General features: G+C 38.3%; 2 protein-coding genes across 2 annotated transcripts; one reads left to right on the forward strand and one right to left on the reverse strand.

The window, feature by feature from the left end:
* Positions 1-5,471: 5,471 nt before the first annotated feature.
* LOC133724783 (uncharacterized) lies at positions 5,472-6,516 on the forward strand. Its single transcript, XM_062151631.1, has one exon. The coding sequence runs from the start codon at positions 5,526-5,528 to the stop codon at positions 6,303-6,305; it is 780 nt and encodes a 259-aa protein (XP_062007615.1). The 5' UTR covers positions 5,472-5,525; the 3' UTR covers positions 6,306-6,516.
* A 63-nt stretch (positions 6,517-6,579) lies between these two features.
* On the reverse strand, positions 6,580-13,528 carry LOC133724781 (mannan endo-1,4-beta-mannosidase 2-like). The gene is made up of 5 exons (XM_062151630.1): positions 12,391-13,528; positions 11,574-11,771; positions 9,565-9,687; positions 8,983-9,194; positions 6,580-7,325 (listed from the first exon to the last, which is right to left on the reverse strand). Exons 1-5 carry the CDS (start codon positions 12,796-12,798, stop codon positions 6,935-6,937), a joined length of 1,332 nt encoding a protein of 443 aa, XP_062007614.1. The 5' UTR covers positions 12,799-13,528; the 3' UTR covers positions 6,580-6,934.
* Positions 13,529-16,638: the final 3,110 nt, after the last annotated feature.

The following is a 16,638-nucleotide window of genomic DNA, read 5'->3' on the forward strand; positions in this document are numbered from 1 at the left end:
TGAAATCTCTCCCAAAGTTAACGACTCCCAAAAATCTCATAAGAGATTTTGCATCTGGGATTTTGTCTGGAAATTGGCAGGTTTTCTTGACTATATATTCTTGAAGATGAATCTCCCCATTTTTAACATGAATGCCTAGAAAATTAATTTCTCCTTTAATGAGATGGATTTTCTTTTGTCTAGTATATAAATTTGAGCTTATGTTGCAGATTAGTTTGAGCTTCTGGATGATAAGTTTGCACACCTATTCTAGGTGCTTCATGTGTTCATTCATAGTTTTAGAGAAGACAAGAATGTCATGTATATAAACTAAGCAGAAATCTGAGCAACGCTTAAAGATATTTTCCATTTTCCTTTGAAAAATAGACGGAGCTTGCTTGGGTACAAAAGGCATGACTAGCCATTCATAATGCCCCAGAGAAGTTCCAAAAGTTGTTAAAGCAATAGAATTAGGATGCATTTTGACTTGCCAGAATCCTGATTTGGCATCAAATTTAGAGAAAAATTTTGCTCCTCTGAGCCTGTTGATGAGCACTCTCACCAGAGCTATTTGATAGCCATCTTTAACCGTCTCATGCTGATATGGTTTGCGTTGCTAATGAAAAATTGACACCTAGATTCATATTTAATTCAATTAAAATACAATTGTTTTGTTATATTCTCAAAAGACCTTTTTGGGTCTTTCATCACTGGCTTCCTACCTCTAAGATCTGCACTTTGTCCACTTGATAATCCCAACATCTCATCTCAATATCGTCTTCTTCTGCAACTTTATTTTAAGAATAGACAAGCTAATGCATGTTGTTATGAAGTGTGAACATGTAAAGCATTCTCTGAAACCATTTATTAATATTGATATGCAGTTGTTTTGATGGTTCATTTCATCAGTATACTGGGCAATCTCAAGATGCATGTAGTTTGAGCTTTAAATTGTTTAATACTTCGTGCACCGTGTAATTGAGATTTCTGGGCCAAGAGGAAGAGGTAATTGGTAAGTGGTAATTGAATCATTTGATGTTTTGGACTTTTGGTAATCTCATCGATGAACACAGATCTCCGCCGTCGCTCTCCTCATTATCCCATCCCAATCCCTAGCCACTGCCATTCCCACCCACTCCGATCATTCACTCTCCACCTCCTCCGACCCATTGACATCGCAACGCGGGACCTCCAGCTCTAGACTGGTCGCTTATGGACCTACGCCCTCACCGCCGCCAGCTGTATCGTCCTCAGTAGCTTACAGGACCAATTGGTATTCTACCTCACCCCCACCAACGCTATTGAGAAATACGCCCCAAACCTTAGCAAGAGCGAGTTTAGCCTCGAAAGATATGATTCAAGTAATTATACCAGATTCCTGCATGATTGATCTCCACGGAGATGGAGTCGCCATCATCGGTTGCTTTCGGCAGGGATTGGGTTAGAACTTAGAAGATGAAGGAGAACCTAAAAAGGTCTTTCCACAAAATAGCGAAACAATTGGATTTTAATTAAACTAAAGATGAGTGTACGTGTTAATTTTTCATTGGCAAGGCAAACCATATCAGCATGCTGACATGGTTTGGACCGTAGGATAGAAAAATTTCTCTTCTTCTTAGTTGTTTAGCATGATTTCTTACCAAAAAATGTTGAAGCATGATGTGGGCTATTGGAAGGCCTGATGAGCTTCTTTTCAAGGAGCTCTTGAATTTGACTTTCAATTTCCTTCCTGTCTTCTTCTCTGTAATGAGGAATGGCTTTTACATGAAAAATATCATTTACATCATGCATTTTCAGCTGACAGAATATTGGGTCTTTCTCCCAATACAACTGAGGGTCTTCGCTAATTACAAGTTTCAGAAGATTTTTGATTTCAGAGAGAGTTGGTATCTTTTTCTATTCTATTTTATTTGCATAAACTTCCATGTTATGTTCCATGACGAAGCTTTCTTCACCATCTGAACTTTCCGCCTGGGATTCCATCTCGGATTTTGACTCAGAGTTTGTTGAGTCATTCATTCTAATTTCACTGTTATCTTTTAACTGTAAAACGGGCTTATAATCACCACTCTTTGCTGGCGATCTCTGATATTGCTAAGTAAAACCTAGACCAATAACTCTGACGGGATTAGTAAGTCAGGGTTCTCTGTAAAATCTTTTGTTTTTCTCAAAACCAATCACTTGTTCATTTTGAGTTATTGTTTATTGAACGAGAAAATCATGTCTTATCAACGTCTAAACTTGTACATTGCCAAACTGTTTTTGATGATGAAATCTCCTCCTCCTAAGGAGATCTTGACATTTCTAGCCCTTGTAGTCATGGATATCTCATGTGCTTCTAGAGCAACTCTAGTGGCTAACTTCTTAGACCTTTCCTTACATTCTTCAGGAATGGCATATCTTCTTGCAAGAATGTTTCCAGAACCATTATTAACATACACACGTAGGTGATATTTTTTGTGGTTTGGAAACTTAAGTCCGATTGTTATGTAGTCACTATACTTGCTTGTCTGGACTTGCCTTGCTTGTTTCATGTTCGCTAGATAATCTAGCGATTCTATATAAGGCTTAGTATTCCTTACAGTACTCTCATAATCAGAGTCTTATCTTATTACAGGATTAGAAGACTCTTTTAAAGATAATTCCTCTTTTTGAGGTGTCTTCGTTAATGAAGATATTATCTTCATCTTTTTTATATCATCTTCAAGGTTCATTTCTTGTTTGCTTGAGGTTCATAAAATATAGCATATTATTGATCTACCAAGATATGAACATCATTATCTTTTGTTTTTCTTCTTGCTTTAGTAACAAATCATTCTTGATGGTAAGTTTCACCAGTGATTTCATAATACATGGAAATTTTGTTGTTGTCTTTACATCCACAATAGTCACATGTCAAGTTTCCCGGATTGGGATAGAAAATACTAGTTTCATTAACAGTATCTTCCCTAAGTTGTTTTTTGGCAGTTCTGGATTTCTAGTTTTCTGTGCATTGCTTTCTTAGGAGTTCCCTAACTCTTTCTGCTACTCCGCCAACAGTAAAGAACTGGAGGGGGTTTTCTTCTAGAGATTGAGCTATTGCATCATTCCAAGGTTCAGGTAACTTTCGATAAAAGATCGAACACGATCATCATTTTCGATGTCCCCAATTGTGCAGTAGTAATTCTGGAATTCATTTGTATATTCTTCAAACTAGCTATCTCATATTACAAATACTCAGTTTTTGAATATTTGCTTTGGCTCTTTCTTTAGCTTGCTAAATAGTTCCAGTAATATCTCCACAAAACTGTGCATAGATGGAAATTGCAAGGTGTAAAGCATTATTGGTTAGGGCTAAATTAACAGGTTCAAAAATACGGATATATAAAACATTGCTTTTGTAAGAAAATAACTAATAATCTACTCTTAATTCTTTCTTTTATTTTATATCATTTCTTAAATGTGACAAAACATGAAGGAAAAAAAAGAAAAGGAAATGGCACCCAATTAAGTATAATGTAATCAGGCACTTGAATTACAATACGTCATACTGAAGTTTTTTCAAGGGCTAAATACTAGTTACTACCTTGTGCTTTGAGTCCTTGAGTCCAAAATCAATTCAGTCCCTGAACTTCTAATTTCATCAAAAACACCTCTGCACTAACATTTTTCATCTAATAGGTCATTCCGTCATGTCTCCGTCAACTCGAGCCGTTAAATTCCTGAGGTGGCATGCCAACTCAGCTCTTGTGGGGCCTACAGGAAAGGTAAAATACCAAAATTAACCCTAGCTCTATTCTATCCCAGATTTCACCCAATTTAGGTCCGACCAGTCAAGTCTTTCGATCAGGCTCAACCTCTGTGCAAACCCACATAAAAAGTTCAATCTATATGAACCCTATTTTCTTGTACCGATCTAAATCTCGCATACTCTAGTCTCCTATACAAATCTCACACACAATCAAAATTGTGGATCTTCCGACTTCTCACAGCTCAACAGACAACAAGACTCAAGCTGCTTCGTCTTCTTCTTCTTTGACTAAATCAAAAGGGATTGAACTTGATGATGATGAGAACAAACTCTCTTCTTTCTATTTCTTCTTTGTTCATGTCTCAGCAAACCCAAATTTTATTTTTTTTTAGCTCTTATACTTTTCTTTCTCTTCTCTCTCTCTCCACTAGGCGCATTCTATTGGCCACTCAGATCAAAATCTGCTTTCTTGTTTTTCTCTGCAATTTTTACTGATTCTTTTATTATTTGGTTGATTCAGGGTCACTGACAAAATCCCAAAAAATAATACGCATGTGGGACATGGAAGAGCCGGATCTCCTGCAAAGTACCGCTTTATTTCCTACGAACTGAGGGCTCTGGACCGTTGTTGGCAAGACCAAAATCACTGTCGCTGAGACTGGGCCAAACAATACTGCTACTAAAACTAAGCCAAACAACCCCACTGATGCGCATCAAAAAAAAAAAAAAAACCACTGATGCTAAGCCCCAAGCCACTTAATGCTTTACTGATCGGTGCTATGATGATCCATGCTTATTGTTTTGGTGTAGTCTAATGATTAATCTAGTAGTAGGATGAATTAGCTAGGCTGATTTTGGATTCCTGGGCAGTAGCCTTAATGGCTTAATTATGTGGTTTATTTTAAAGGTATGAAATTTTGGATTTCTGGTTAGGTACGGTAGCCTTAATGGCTTAATCATGGGGTTTATTTTAAAGGTATGAACGTGTATGGTGGCTTTACCAAACAATTTCTATGATTTGATCGGTATTAATGTTCTCTATTTTTGTATCAGAAATATTTTTTTCCCTTTCATTTTCCAATTCGTGTAATAGAGATTATGGTTTAAATCTCAGATATAATAGAGCAAGGTTAATATTGGTATTTTCCCTTCCATGTGGGCCCCATAGGAGCTGAGTTGGCAAGTCACCTTAGCAATTTAACGGCTCGAGTTGACGGAGACATGACGGAATGAGCTATTAGATGATAAATGTTAGTGCAGAGGTGTTTTTGATGAAATTAGAAGTTCAGGAACTTAATTGATTTTGGACCCAAAGTACAGGGATACTACCCTTTTTTCAATTAAACGTGTATGGAAGTTTAATACCTATTTTAACTAACAATCGCTTTAGTTTTGTTTTGTTTTATTTTATTTTATTTTTTACTTCCAAGTATTTTTATTCCATATAAAACGGATACGCATATAAAACATGTTTAAAAGTGCTGAACTCAATAATACTAAAAAAAAACCGAGTCTACAATTACAATACGCCGTACTGAAGTTTTTTTTTTTTTTTTCAATTGTACGCATACTAAAGTTTTTTACGCGTTTTAACTAACTGTGTTTTTTACTGATTATTGACCCTCAATAAATGTTTTACTAAATATAGACCCTCAATAAAACTTTTATTGGGGGTCAATGGACCTCCTAAAACTTTTATGAGATCTTTATAAAACTTGAGTAAATGGACATTTCCCTATTTTTCAATTGCTGGATATGTTGAAGAGTCCAGCAGCAGCCAGCCTTGTTTAATATTTTTGAGTCCAAAACAAAATGAATGAAATGTAGTGGCGCCAAAATGGTGGCGCCAAACGAAAACTTCCCGCCCCTCACTGCCCGCCACTCCCCCTTCTTTATAACACGACCCCTTTCCCCGTACCCCTCACAATATCAATTGCTCCTATTCTCTACTCCCAAAGCCGCCATGGTTCTAAAGCTCAAGTTAGCCAGTCCAGCCAAGTTCTACGGCAGCAGCCTCCCGCGCCCTCGGATCTACACGGACGTCAAGTTCAATGACGAACGGGTCGACCCGCCTGTAGCCGTCATGGATCCGTTTCTTGCCTGGGCCAACGAGGCCCACTGGTCCATGGGCGGCCTCAGCTTCAAGCGCCTCCGCCTCCAGGGCCGGATCGAAGGCCACGTCGGCAAGCTCCGCGCCGAGCGGGAAAAGACCGAGGACAGGAAGCAAAAGAGCAAGAGGGCTTCTTCCGATTCGCCTCCTTCGGCTCCGGTTGCGACCAAGCGCCGGAGATTTCTGGCCCTGATTGATGAAGATGAGGATGAGGAGGAGGAGGAAGATCTGGAGGTGGTGAGGGGGAAGAGGCTTGTGAAGAAGCTGGCCGATGAGTTCGATAGGGTGGCTGATGCGGAGGAGGAGACGGTGGCTTCAAGGACTCGGAGCCGGAAATTGGAAGTGGATGACGGGATTGAGACGGAGACTCGGACTGTGATGCAGGTGGCAAAGGAGGTAAATAAGTTGAGTTTGAAGGGCAAAAAGTTGAAGAAGAGGAAAAGCAAAGTACCCAGGACTTCGCCCAGATTGGCAAACCGTAGCTGAAGAAGCCTATAAATGTCATGTAATTTATGAGCCAGGATTTTAGATCTGCATTTTAAGTTAAAATCTTTTGTTGCTTTTCCAGATCTGAGAGAAAAAATTGCTATTTGTATGTATACATCTCTTGCTCCTGTGTTGGCTTTTCCTTGTTCTTGTAATACTGAATGTGTATGCACTATGCATGAGCATGAATGCAATTCCTGGTTTCTTACGATTTCCTTGAGGTTGGTTTAGTAAATGCCCAAATGCAAGCATTGCGATACAAAATTGATGCATATTATAGTAAAGGAATGAAACGAATTGTATAAATTATCATCACATATGTAGTAGTAATCATTACAAGAGAGAGCTAGTGCTGCCATCTATAAGAGAGCTATTATCAGTCCTATCAGTGTCCCACCCACTAAACATATATAGTACCAACACATTGGCCAAAGAAAAACCATAGAACCAAGACCGGAGATACAATTGCTTACAAGCAAAGCAAACTGTTCCATCATTCATTTGAGAAGAAATTATATAACGTGTATCATGTGGTAACACCTGCTTCTCTCCTTTACACACCGCAAACCACGACAGAGATCGTACTTTACCCCCACCCCCTCAAAGGAACGAAACCTCCCACCCCAAAACTAAGCATTTCTCTGTTTTTGCAGGCACAACTCTTTCAAATTTCGCTGTTCTAAAATTGGACCCTGGATTTTAGCCAATCTACATGTTTGCTCTATTATCAGCTTATAGGTAGATGGCCTTTCCCATGGAACAATCCCAAATTCATCATTATACTTGTCCATTCCTGCTACCAGAAACTGCCACGCTAAAGCACCTGCCCCAGCCTGGTGTTTCTTTGCAGATTTGTAAATGACATCAAAAATAGTTTTGTAAAATCTATCAAGCTGGTCTGCCAAGCCAAATTCGGTGAACATGACTGGTTTATTAAGTTCTTTCTCACCATCTTCAATGTGAGAAAGCATCCACTTGGTGACAAACTTCAGGTGGTCCTCCACTTCTAGATCATGAAACCTACCCAACAGTGAAAACTGGTTAGATATACAATAACGAAAATGCAAGACAGATCTGTTTCACAAAATTATGCAATAGCCAAGTACTTATCAGATCTACTGAAATAGAGTAGATGAGCAATAGCCAAGTACTTCATACAAGTTTGAATAAAAGTAATATACACACACACACACACACATCAAGTACTTCATACAAGTTTGAATAAAAGTAATACACACACACACACACACACACACATCCATATAACATACATACATACATGACGATTCTTTTAACAGATAATTTGCCACACTACCATATGGTCAGTACATTCTGTATCCATACTTCATATATTAAATATTTGAAATTCTGGCAAACAACAAACAATTACATATGTTTATATATAGTCTCTAATATATTCCTGATATCAGATCCTGCTTTTGAATTGCTGATCAAATGTAATGATTGATAATTACATATGTTCATATACAGTCTCTAATATATTCCTTATATCAGATCCTGCTTTTGAATTGCTGATCAAATGTAATGATTGATATTATATAAATGTATATCAATATATGCAATTTATTGTGCATCTCAACCATTCATGATTAATCTAACTAATATAACGGTCTTATATAAGGACCTTATAATATAATCACTCTGCATATACAGTCATAACAGACTCATCAGTGAGCACAAAATCCATACCACCTATCATATCGAAACCAATAGACATTTATTCAGAAAGAGGTACTATATCAAGGTTGCATATCAATCATTTAACATTTCAATCCAAAAGCTACCATGTAGGTTTTCTTATTTGTGAATACGAGACGCACACAGAACCTAGACACAAACATGTATCTCAGTCGCTAGACTAATTATGGACGATGGAGAAGCATAGAAATCAAGATGCATCTTAATATATCTCAATGACCCATATTGCCCTCACGGCAATGCCAAGCACAGTGAATTGAATTCACTGTTGTAGTCCTCTATATCCAAAGAGATACAAGTGATTCATGAATCATGATGAGGCATTTGCTGCTTGCTACTCTTGGAACATAAGTATGATAGCTACGGTGCTGCTCATAAACCAATAAAAGAAAGTCTTGGAAGTCAAGTCGTACCAACTTTATTGAACTAATTACGACGTCTAGAGTTGCTAGTAAGAAGCCTAAAGATTGCATGTCCGCTAATCAATCTTAACAGCTACAAGATGATGATTCTACACTACTTTTTATATAGCCTTTATCACGAGTTGCTAACCAGAAGCAATTTCCTGTGGACTATCTTAAGAAATTTGTTGCTTGATTTGATTATTCATTATTTTCTAAGTAAGAGAGCAGTTCAGTTAGAAGAAAAAGAGGAGTGTGTTGTGAGTGCTTCAAACTAGACAATCTAACTGTGAGAGAGCAATGGTGTACTTTGGTTTTGAGTAATGATGCTGAGAATTACTATCATCTCATTCGCTTCAAATTTCTCCCTTTGCAACCAACAAGCAAGGATGTCCTCATATCCTTATTGGATGAGCGCATGTGCGCACACACACATTATAATATAGCCACACGAACATACTCAAAAAACTACTATAAGTTTGTAAGCTTTGACTTCCCTCATATTAACTTCAGATAGTTGTGTAAAGTAATGTTGTAAACCAACTGAAAACACTTACCAGTGGTCAGGGTAGATATGAACAGAAGCAAAATCAATGCTGGGGATCTTGGAGTTGCGAGTGAAATCTGATCCAAGTCGGGATGCCCACTGTTCAGGATTCACAGTCAAAGCTTTGGGGTTCTTAGGACCATAAAATCCTTCCAGGCCCACAGTCAGTAGATGTTTCTTGTCAATTACTTTCACAAATTCTGACATTTCTTCTATCCAATCCTGCAACAGTATGCAACAAAATTATAGCAGCTCCTGGTGGATTCTAAGAAAGAGAGCACATTTTTATAAAGGGAAATCATAAGGCAAGTTAAAGAAACCTTCAAGTATAAATTGTTCCTAGTCTCTGACTAAATTTCAGTCGAAGTGAGTTATTAAACAACATGATAATTTGCCAAAGAAAGGGGTCCTTTGTGCATAATGTAAACTAGGCACCCTTCCTGCTCAGCCAAATACAGTGATCAATCAGCAGTAACTCAAGTAAAATAAGAAAAAAGAACTCTTACCAATTTGAATGTAGTATTAATAAATTACATAATGCTTTAGTTATAATTAAAAAAAAAAAAAAGGGGGTCAAGAGTTGAGAACATACTTGGAGAGTATCGCCTGAGGCATCAGTGCTGCAACGGGGTTCATTTATTAACTCCCACGCAAAAATGGTGGGATCATCTCTATATTCAATTCCATTGAGTGTATTCTTCCTGGTTAGGATAGTCTGGAGGAACAAAACGGAAATTAGAATTGGTAACAAATTCAGGCAAACAAGAACCAATCAGTAAATTTTTTAAATCGTTGTAGCAGCATAACATCAATTTCCAAACTATTCTTGGTATGCATGTTATTTTACAGAAAGTATCAACAAAAGAAACTAATGACCTATTCAGGATGGCAGCACAATAAAAGATCATTTCTCTCATAACATTCAACCTCTACAAATACATACCAACTATTCACAGCTACCAGAAATCACTAGTTCATACATATCACCTGTGCCTCATAGATCCTAAACTACTCTCCTTTTAAACTATAGTCAATGCTTTCAAGTTCATATTTTCCTGCTTGAAACTTCATGTCACCTAATAGCTGATGGTGTGCACACATTAGATTCTTTCATTGGATATTGGTAAGAACGGGGGAGATGAAATGAAAAAAGTTAGTAAGGCCAAGAAAGAATGTCATGTCAAACTTTCCTCTTCTATTTTTCTTTTCCTTTTCTTTGATAAGCAACAGAATTGCATTGATTTAAAACAAAATTCATAAAGGAGTGGAAAAGACATCCACTGAGAAAAACTTCAAGAAACACCAGCAAAAAAAATAAATCAAAGAAGAAACACACCAAGCATAAGAGTTTAATCTGCTTCATTCCAATCTAGTGAACAGCAATAAAAGAAGCTATTCCCATGAAGTAATATCAAGAAATCAAAGCCCATAGAGATACTCTGAAGTGAACTCTCAAATTATTTCAAACTCATGCCCCACACATTCTCAAAAATTTTGTATGTCACTCTCCATCCAATGGCCCAAAACACAGCAGTCAAAAAAAAAAAAAAACACCAGAACTAACCCCTCTTTCTTTCTCCAAAATTCTTCCTCTCCACCCAAACATCGCAGCTCAAATTGTATCCATAAACACCCTTTTGCAAACACCTAAAGCAACAGCAGGGTGCCAAAACAAATGATTCTCATTTGCGGCTTCTTCTTTGCAGGTATTACACAACTGAGGGGGGATACAAGCATAAGGTGGTTTTCTTTACTAAATCCCAAGTGCAATAACCAAAGCTAATACCCAAACTTTAGAAGGACTTTAGCCTTCAAATTTACAGAATACAGAAAGAAAAGAAAGAAGGGTTATCCATCAACTGCTTAGAGTGAGATTTGTAAAATCTCAAGCTCTTCCTTCAATTTACATCATTCTTTATCACATTCAAATGGAGATTTAAAGCAACCTTTACCTGTTTCCATCTTTTGTTATTTTTTAAAACAAACTTATATATAAGAGAGGAACAGCAAAAAGTAACAAGAATAAAAGAACAAAAAAGACTGCCACAATTACGAGCCTAAAAAAGAGATAAAACCTAGGCCAAAAACCTATGACCTTAAAACACTGCAGCCTTCCAGTCTAGAATAATGGAACAGAAAGCTTTGAAATCAACCAATACTGAAGAACACAAGACACGACCTTTTCGTGTTGATCAATAACATTCAAAATTTTGTTTCGGAAGTGGTTATACATTTAGCCAATACCCATTTTACATTACATAATCTGTCCCCAAAACATACAGTAACTATAACCTAGTAGCAACTTGTCTTAGCAGCAAAGTTAGTTCCATGTACCTTCTCGGTCACTTTACCTATGACAACCCCAAAGTTGAAACTAATAAAACAAATATGTTTTTTTTTCTTTTCAACAATCATAAGCTAGGAATATCCTATAAAAAAAAATCATAAAAAAAAAAAAAAAAGATAAACTAAAAGTAGTTTTCAGTCCTTCAACAAAGAAAATCAATACTTATGAGGTCTCAAAGTGGCATAAAAATGTAATGTATCTTCTGGGACCCAAAAAGAAAAAACAAAAAAAAATTAAACAAGAAGAAGAAGTACCTTTATGTAACTCTTGAAATAATTGCGAATGGATGGGTCAAAGAAAAATGAATCATTGGATGAGCTCAAACCAACACCTTCTTGCCAGGCCCACCTTACATACTGAGACTTCCCACCATAATTTTGCAAGTTATTAACTAAGCAAAGAAGCAACCTGACGCCCTGTTGTCTTGCTTCTACAATAACATGATCCAAAGCCTGCCACCCAATCAAGTGGTTATGATGAAGAATGAATATGGAGAAGTAATGCTAAACAATAACGCTTGTTAAGAACACAAAACATTAACAAAAAGTTATAGTAACTTATTTTTTTCTAGGCAGTACAGTCCAAATAAATTTGTGCTCACTTTATATGGTTTTAAAACAGCAATGTGTGACTGGTTTTCTTTCAACTGCCCTAGATTGCTAGATACATGTAGTTCATATTTTGTTTCTAGCTTCTACACTCTGTGTTTTGTGTTGTTCCCACTTTAATCAGCCTCTATCAACAAGGAACCGACTTAGCACTGATATGCATTTAATTTCTAATAGAACTGTCCGTTTACCCTTTCAGATGGATCCATGATTTTATTACTTGATTGCAAACTTGAGTGATATAGGATTTATGTCAACATCTGCAAAAACAAGACCACTACACCACTAAACCCAGTAATTGAAGCACCCAAACAAGTACAAAGATAAAAGCAACCACACAGAATGAAAAAGAAAATAAATCCAAGATTTGTGTTCAATGGAACTCTAGTCTAGGTTAATGGTTCCAATAAAACAAGACTAGCTATCAAAGAGAAAAGGATGAAAATGTATGCATTAGAAATACCTTGAAAACTCGCTCATCGAACTGACCAGGGGAAACCTGGAGAGCATTGTACTCACCATCATTAAAGGCCCAAGTTCGACAGAGAGTAAGACCCATTTTTGCACCGGCTTGCAGCATTTCTCGGACTCTGGGTCTGCTATACTGATCCACAGCATGATACATTAACCAGTAAGAATTCCATCCATTAATGTAAAATGGTTTACCCTCCAAGGTGAACTGAGTCCCATTCCTCTTCACAAAAGCCAACTGATGTTCTTCTTCACGAAAATCGCTCCTCAAGTCACCAAAGGAGTGAAAGGACATGTAGAGGAAAGCCAAACATGAAGCGAATCCAATAATGGGGTAGAACAGACCATTCCCTGCTACTACCATTTTCTTTTTATATAATCTAGAGGACCGCAAAATCATAAAACCCCCCAAAACTAGCAGAGATTTGAAGAAATTAGAGAAATCCCAGATGAGATTAAGGTAGCTAGCTCAGAACCCAGATGTAAATGATTCGAAAAAAAAAAAAAAAACCCAATCTTGACGACACCCCAGATCCTTAGGATGCCTCAAACTCCAAGAATCCTGAGAAAAGCTCAAGAGTGACCCAGACCCAGATCAAAATCGCACCCAACCCTCAAATTAAAAAGGGGACACTTTGTGAGCGAATCAAGCAAGAGGTAATAAGTCTATGCGAGAAATGTGGAAGGTATGAGAGCAAGTAGGGAATAAAGTAAAGGAGGACTTTGAAAACAATGGTCAAAGAAGCTCGAATGAAACAGAAAGAGAAATAGAGATCAGCGGTGGGTACGTATGTGGTGGAATGTTGGCATCACCTGCCGGTTGTTTAGATCTGAGCAGCTTGTGTTGGATTTAATATTGGACTCAACACCAGCAATGGGCCATGTGAGCGTGGATATATCTCATCTATGGCTGAATCTCTCTACCTACTGAATAATAATAATAACATCATCAAATCCAAGTAAATGCAAATCTCTCGTAATCTGCCATTTTGCTCGACTTGGAAAACTCGACTTTAAGGTGAGGGCAGGAAGAGTAAAGTGTATCGTGTGATCGACCACGGACAAAGGGTTTTTGGCATTCAGTCGTGAGACTCGGGCAGATGCTTTCTTTTTGCGGTCGGTTCTTTCTGCTTAACCTTCTTTCTTTTTTTTAATACTTTCTGTTTAACTTCTTTCGTTCAGTTTTTTTTTTTTTTTTTGGAGTTTTCCCTTTAATAAGAAAAGAAAATTGCATAACAAAATCCCATTTGAAACCGACACCTAGCAAGATTGAAGAACTTTTCTTCGAAAAAATGAGCTTCAAGATCTTGGTAAGATAAACCGTTGTTCCAAAGTTGCTATTCTTGTAGAGTGACCAAAGATAGCAACAAAATTCACTACGAATTGGCTTCCACAGCAGACATGTTTTAAGGAAATTGATTCGAACTTAAGTGCGAGTTACATTGTTGTTTTTGAACAAAAATATAGATTTCATTACAAATAAGGCTAAAAAAGGTACATACAATAAATCTTTTAAATATTATAGTAAAATAGTGTCATTCACTATTACATTGAGCCTCACGTATTTCAAATAGAGTTGTCAATTCTGACACGACCCGATAACACGACTCGAAATCCGCATAAAATAAAATGGGTTGAACCCGCACGATTAAAAAGCGGGTCGACCCGCAACCCGCCATGACCCATTTAATAAACGGATCGGTCACGGGTCAACCCACCAACACGAAGTGAACCCATGTAACCCGTTTGTTAAATGAGTCGGATTATATATTATATGTAACCCGCGTAGACGACCCATTTAAAAAAGTTAATATTATATATATATAAAGGTCGAATAAGTATTTTTCTCACTTTAAACTAGAGTTACCACTTCATCATTAATATTATAAATTCTCCGGTGAATTTAATCAATTTATGAAATTTTTTAGTTAACTCGGTCACAATGTTAACCCTTAAATGGGTCATTTTGTCCAACATGACACGACCTATTTCTTAAATAGGTTAAGCAGGGTTGAAAACGGGTAACCCGTTTAATAAATAGGTTGGGTTTGAGTTTAAATTTTCGACACGATTATTAAATGGGTTGGATTTGGATTTGGATTTGTCTTTTGTGACACGACAAGTACCTTAACCCGACACGACCCATTGACAACCCTAATTTCAAGAGCCTACGTGACCATGTCAAGTCATCCTAATCAAAATAAAATAGTTTGAAATCGAACTTTGGCGTCATACCATCATGCTCCTGCAGTACCTTATAGATCAGGCATAATTCCGTGGACCTCTTCTAAATACCTTAAACTACCCCTTGTTACTCCAAAAACTAAAAAACAATGGCTGCCTTTCTCTCTACTCTCACACTCGACAGAGTATCTCATACTTCTCTCTCCTCTCTTCTTCTTCTTCTTCCTCTGCCATGAAAGACACAAAAACCAACGACTCCATTGCTCTCTCCACCCACCTCCTCCGTTTCCTCTCATCGGAACGACTCGGCTCTGAATTGAAGTTTGGATTTTGCAATTTTGACCAAGTCATTGGCGTTTGGGTTAGACTCTGAGTCTCCATTCAAGCAATTGATTGCTCAAGGTCGTCGAGAGTTCAAAGTATTGTGTTGGGTTCGGTAAATTTTGCAAGATTGAAGTTTGGATTTTGCAATTTTGACCACCTCATCGACGACTGTCTCGTCTTCCAAGAAGGCGTATTCAAGGACCATTAATTCGAGGACCCGTATCTTCAAAACGACACCGAAATCAAACATTTCAACCAGGAAAAGCTGAATCTCAGAAAACGCAGGAGTTGCAGTACAGATCTAGTGATGGGTATGTGAGTGAAAGAGTGGTGCCGAAGAAATTTGAAGGTAATTGCCAGAAGCCAGTGAGATTGTCAGCCGCCGTCCTCCTCTTCACAATTGCGTCCTTCCTGGAGGAGGAAACATACGCCGCCAATTGACGAGCATTGCTGAGCTTCTTAGAGATCAAGGCCTTGCTTTGATCCAACCGGAGCTCCAGAGTCGTTTCAGCTTCGTCGGATTAGGGTTCTCCATCTGCTTCGGCTTCGGGTTGGGGCTGGGATTGGACTGGTACTGATATTGATAAAGTGGAATGAGAATAAGGGCTAGGCTCGGGAAGGGAATCAATCTCGTCGGCGATGATGACGTCATCGACGTTGAAAGAGAGAGAGCCATCGTGAGTGTTGGCATCTCTCGCGTATCCGATTCTTAATCTGGCGGCTCTTTTTTTTACAGGACCTGCCCCGAATCCACCCTGAAATCTGAGGTGACCCTGTGGGGCCCACCTTAGGAATAACTCTACCGAAAAATCAGCAGAGTCACCTCTAAAAATGGACTACCCAAAACCTGTAGAAACACATTCACACTTCTAATAAACCATCCTTATTCTTCTGGAGCCACCCTGCTCCCCAGATCACAACAACTCCACAAAAGCAACTGAAATCCGACAATACAACATAATCCAAATACACAAGTGTAACTCCCAAACTTTACAACATTTGTCCCACAGGTTATCAGAGCAATCTAAAAGACGAAAAAGAAATCAAGATACAAGTAGGTTCCATAAATAACCTACAATAAGGAATACAACAGCAGCAGATGTTATGCCCCGAATCCTACTATGCTGAACCAGCTACTCTGCAGAATGGGCATTTGAAACCGAAAGGCCCAGGGGAAAGTACTGTTTGGCTCCAATTTTTCTTGAGCTGGTCAACAGTCTCTTTTCTAAGGCGGGCGTGCCAGCACCGTTCGGGTGCGGTCATCGGGGGTGTCCCTTGACCTGACTTCTATCAAGCGATTGTGGACGAGGAGAGCACCAACCTCGTCGTGGGATTCTTTCTGCCTCGTGGTGAGGACTTTTGCTGAGCTTCTTGAAAATCACAATCGATACTCGATGTTGTAGATCAAGCAGAGCGAGAACCACTAGGAAGTAGAGAGAACTTGCTAAAGTGTGACTTTAGCTTGGCTTGTTTGCGAGGGCGTTACCCTTGCTTGGCTGGTTCCGTAACCGTTGTGGTCGTGGTACTACAATCGGCTCCCGAGGAGACTAGGACAGAAGTACGTTGACAGAGGGTTTGGTGGCACTGAAAGTCGGCTTCTGAGAAGACTAGGACTAGGAGTGTGATCACCGGTAAGAGAAAGAGAATGAGAGGAGTTGCTCTGAGAGAGGTTGCTCTAGAGAGAACTTAGATCATCTTAGATATGTTTTGATGAACGAATTGGTTTGTGAGA

The sequence above is a fragment of the Rosa rugosa genome, chromosome 1 (assembly GCF_958449725.1).
Source record: "Rosa rugosa chromosome 1, drRosRugo1.1, whole genome shotgun sequence".
Taxonomy (NCBI): domain Eukaryota; kingdom Viridiplantae; phylum Streptophyta; class Magnoliopsida; order Rosales; family Rosaceae; genus Rosa; species Rosa rugosa.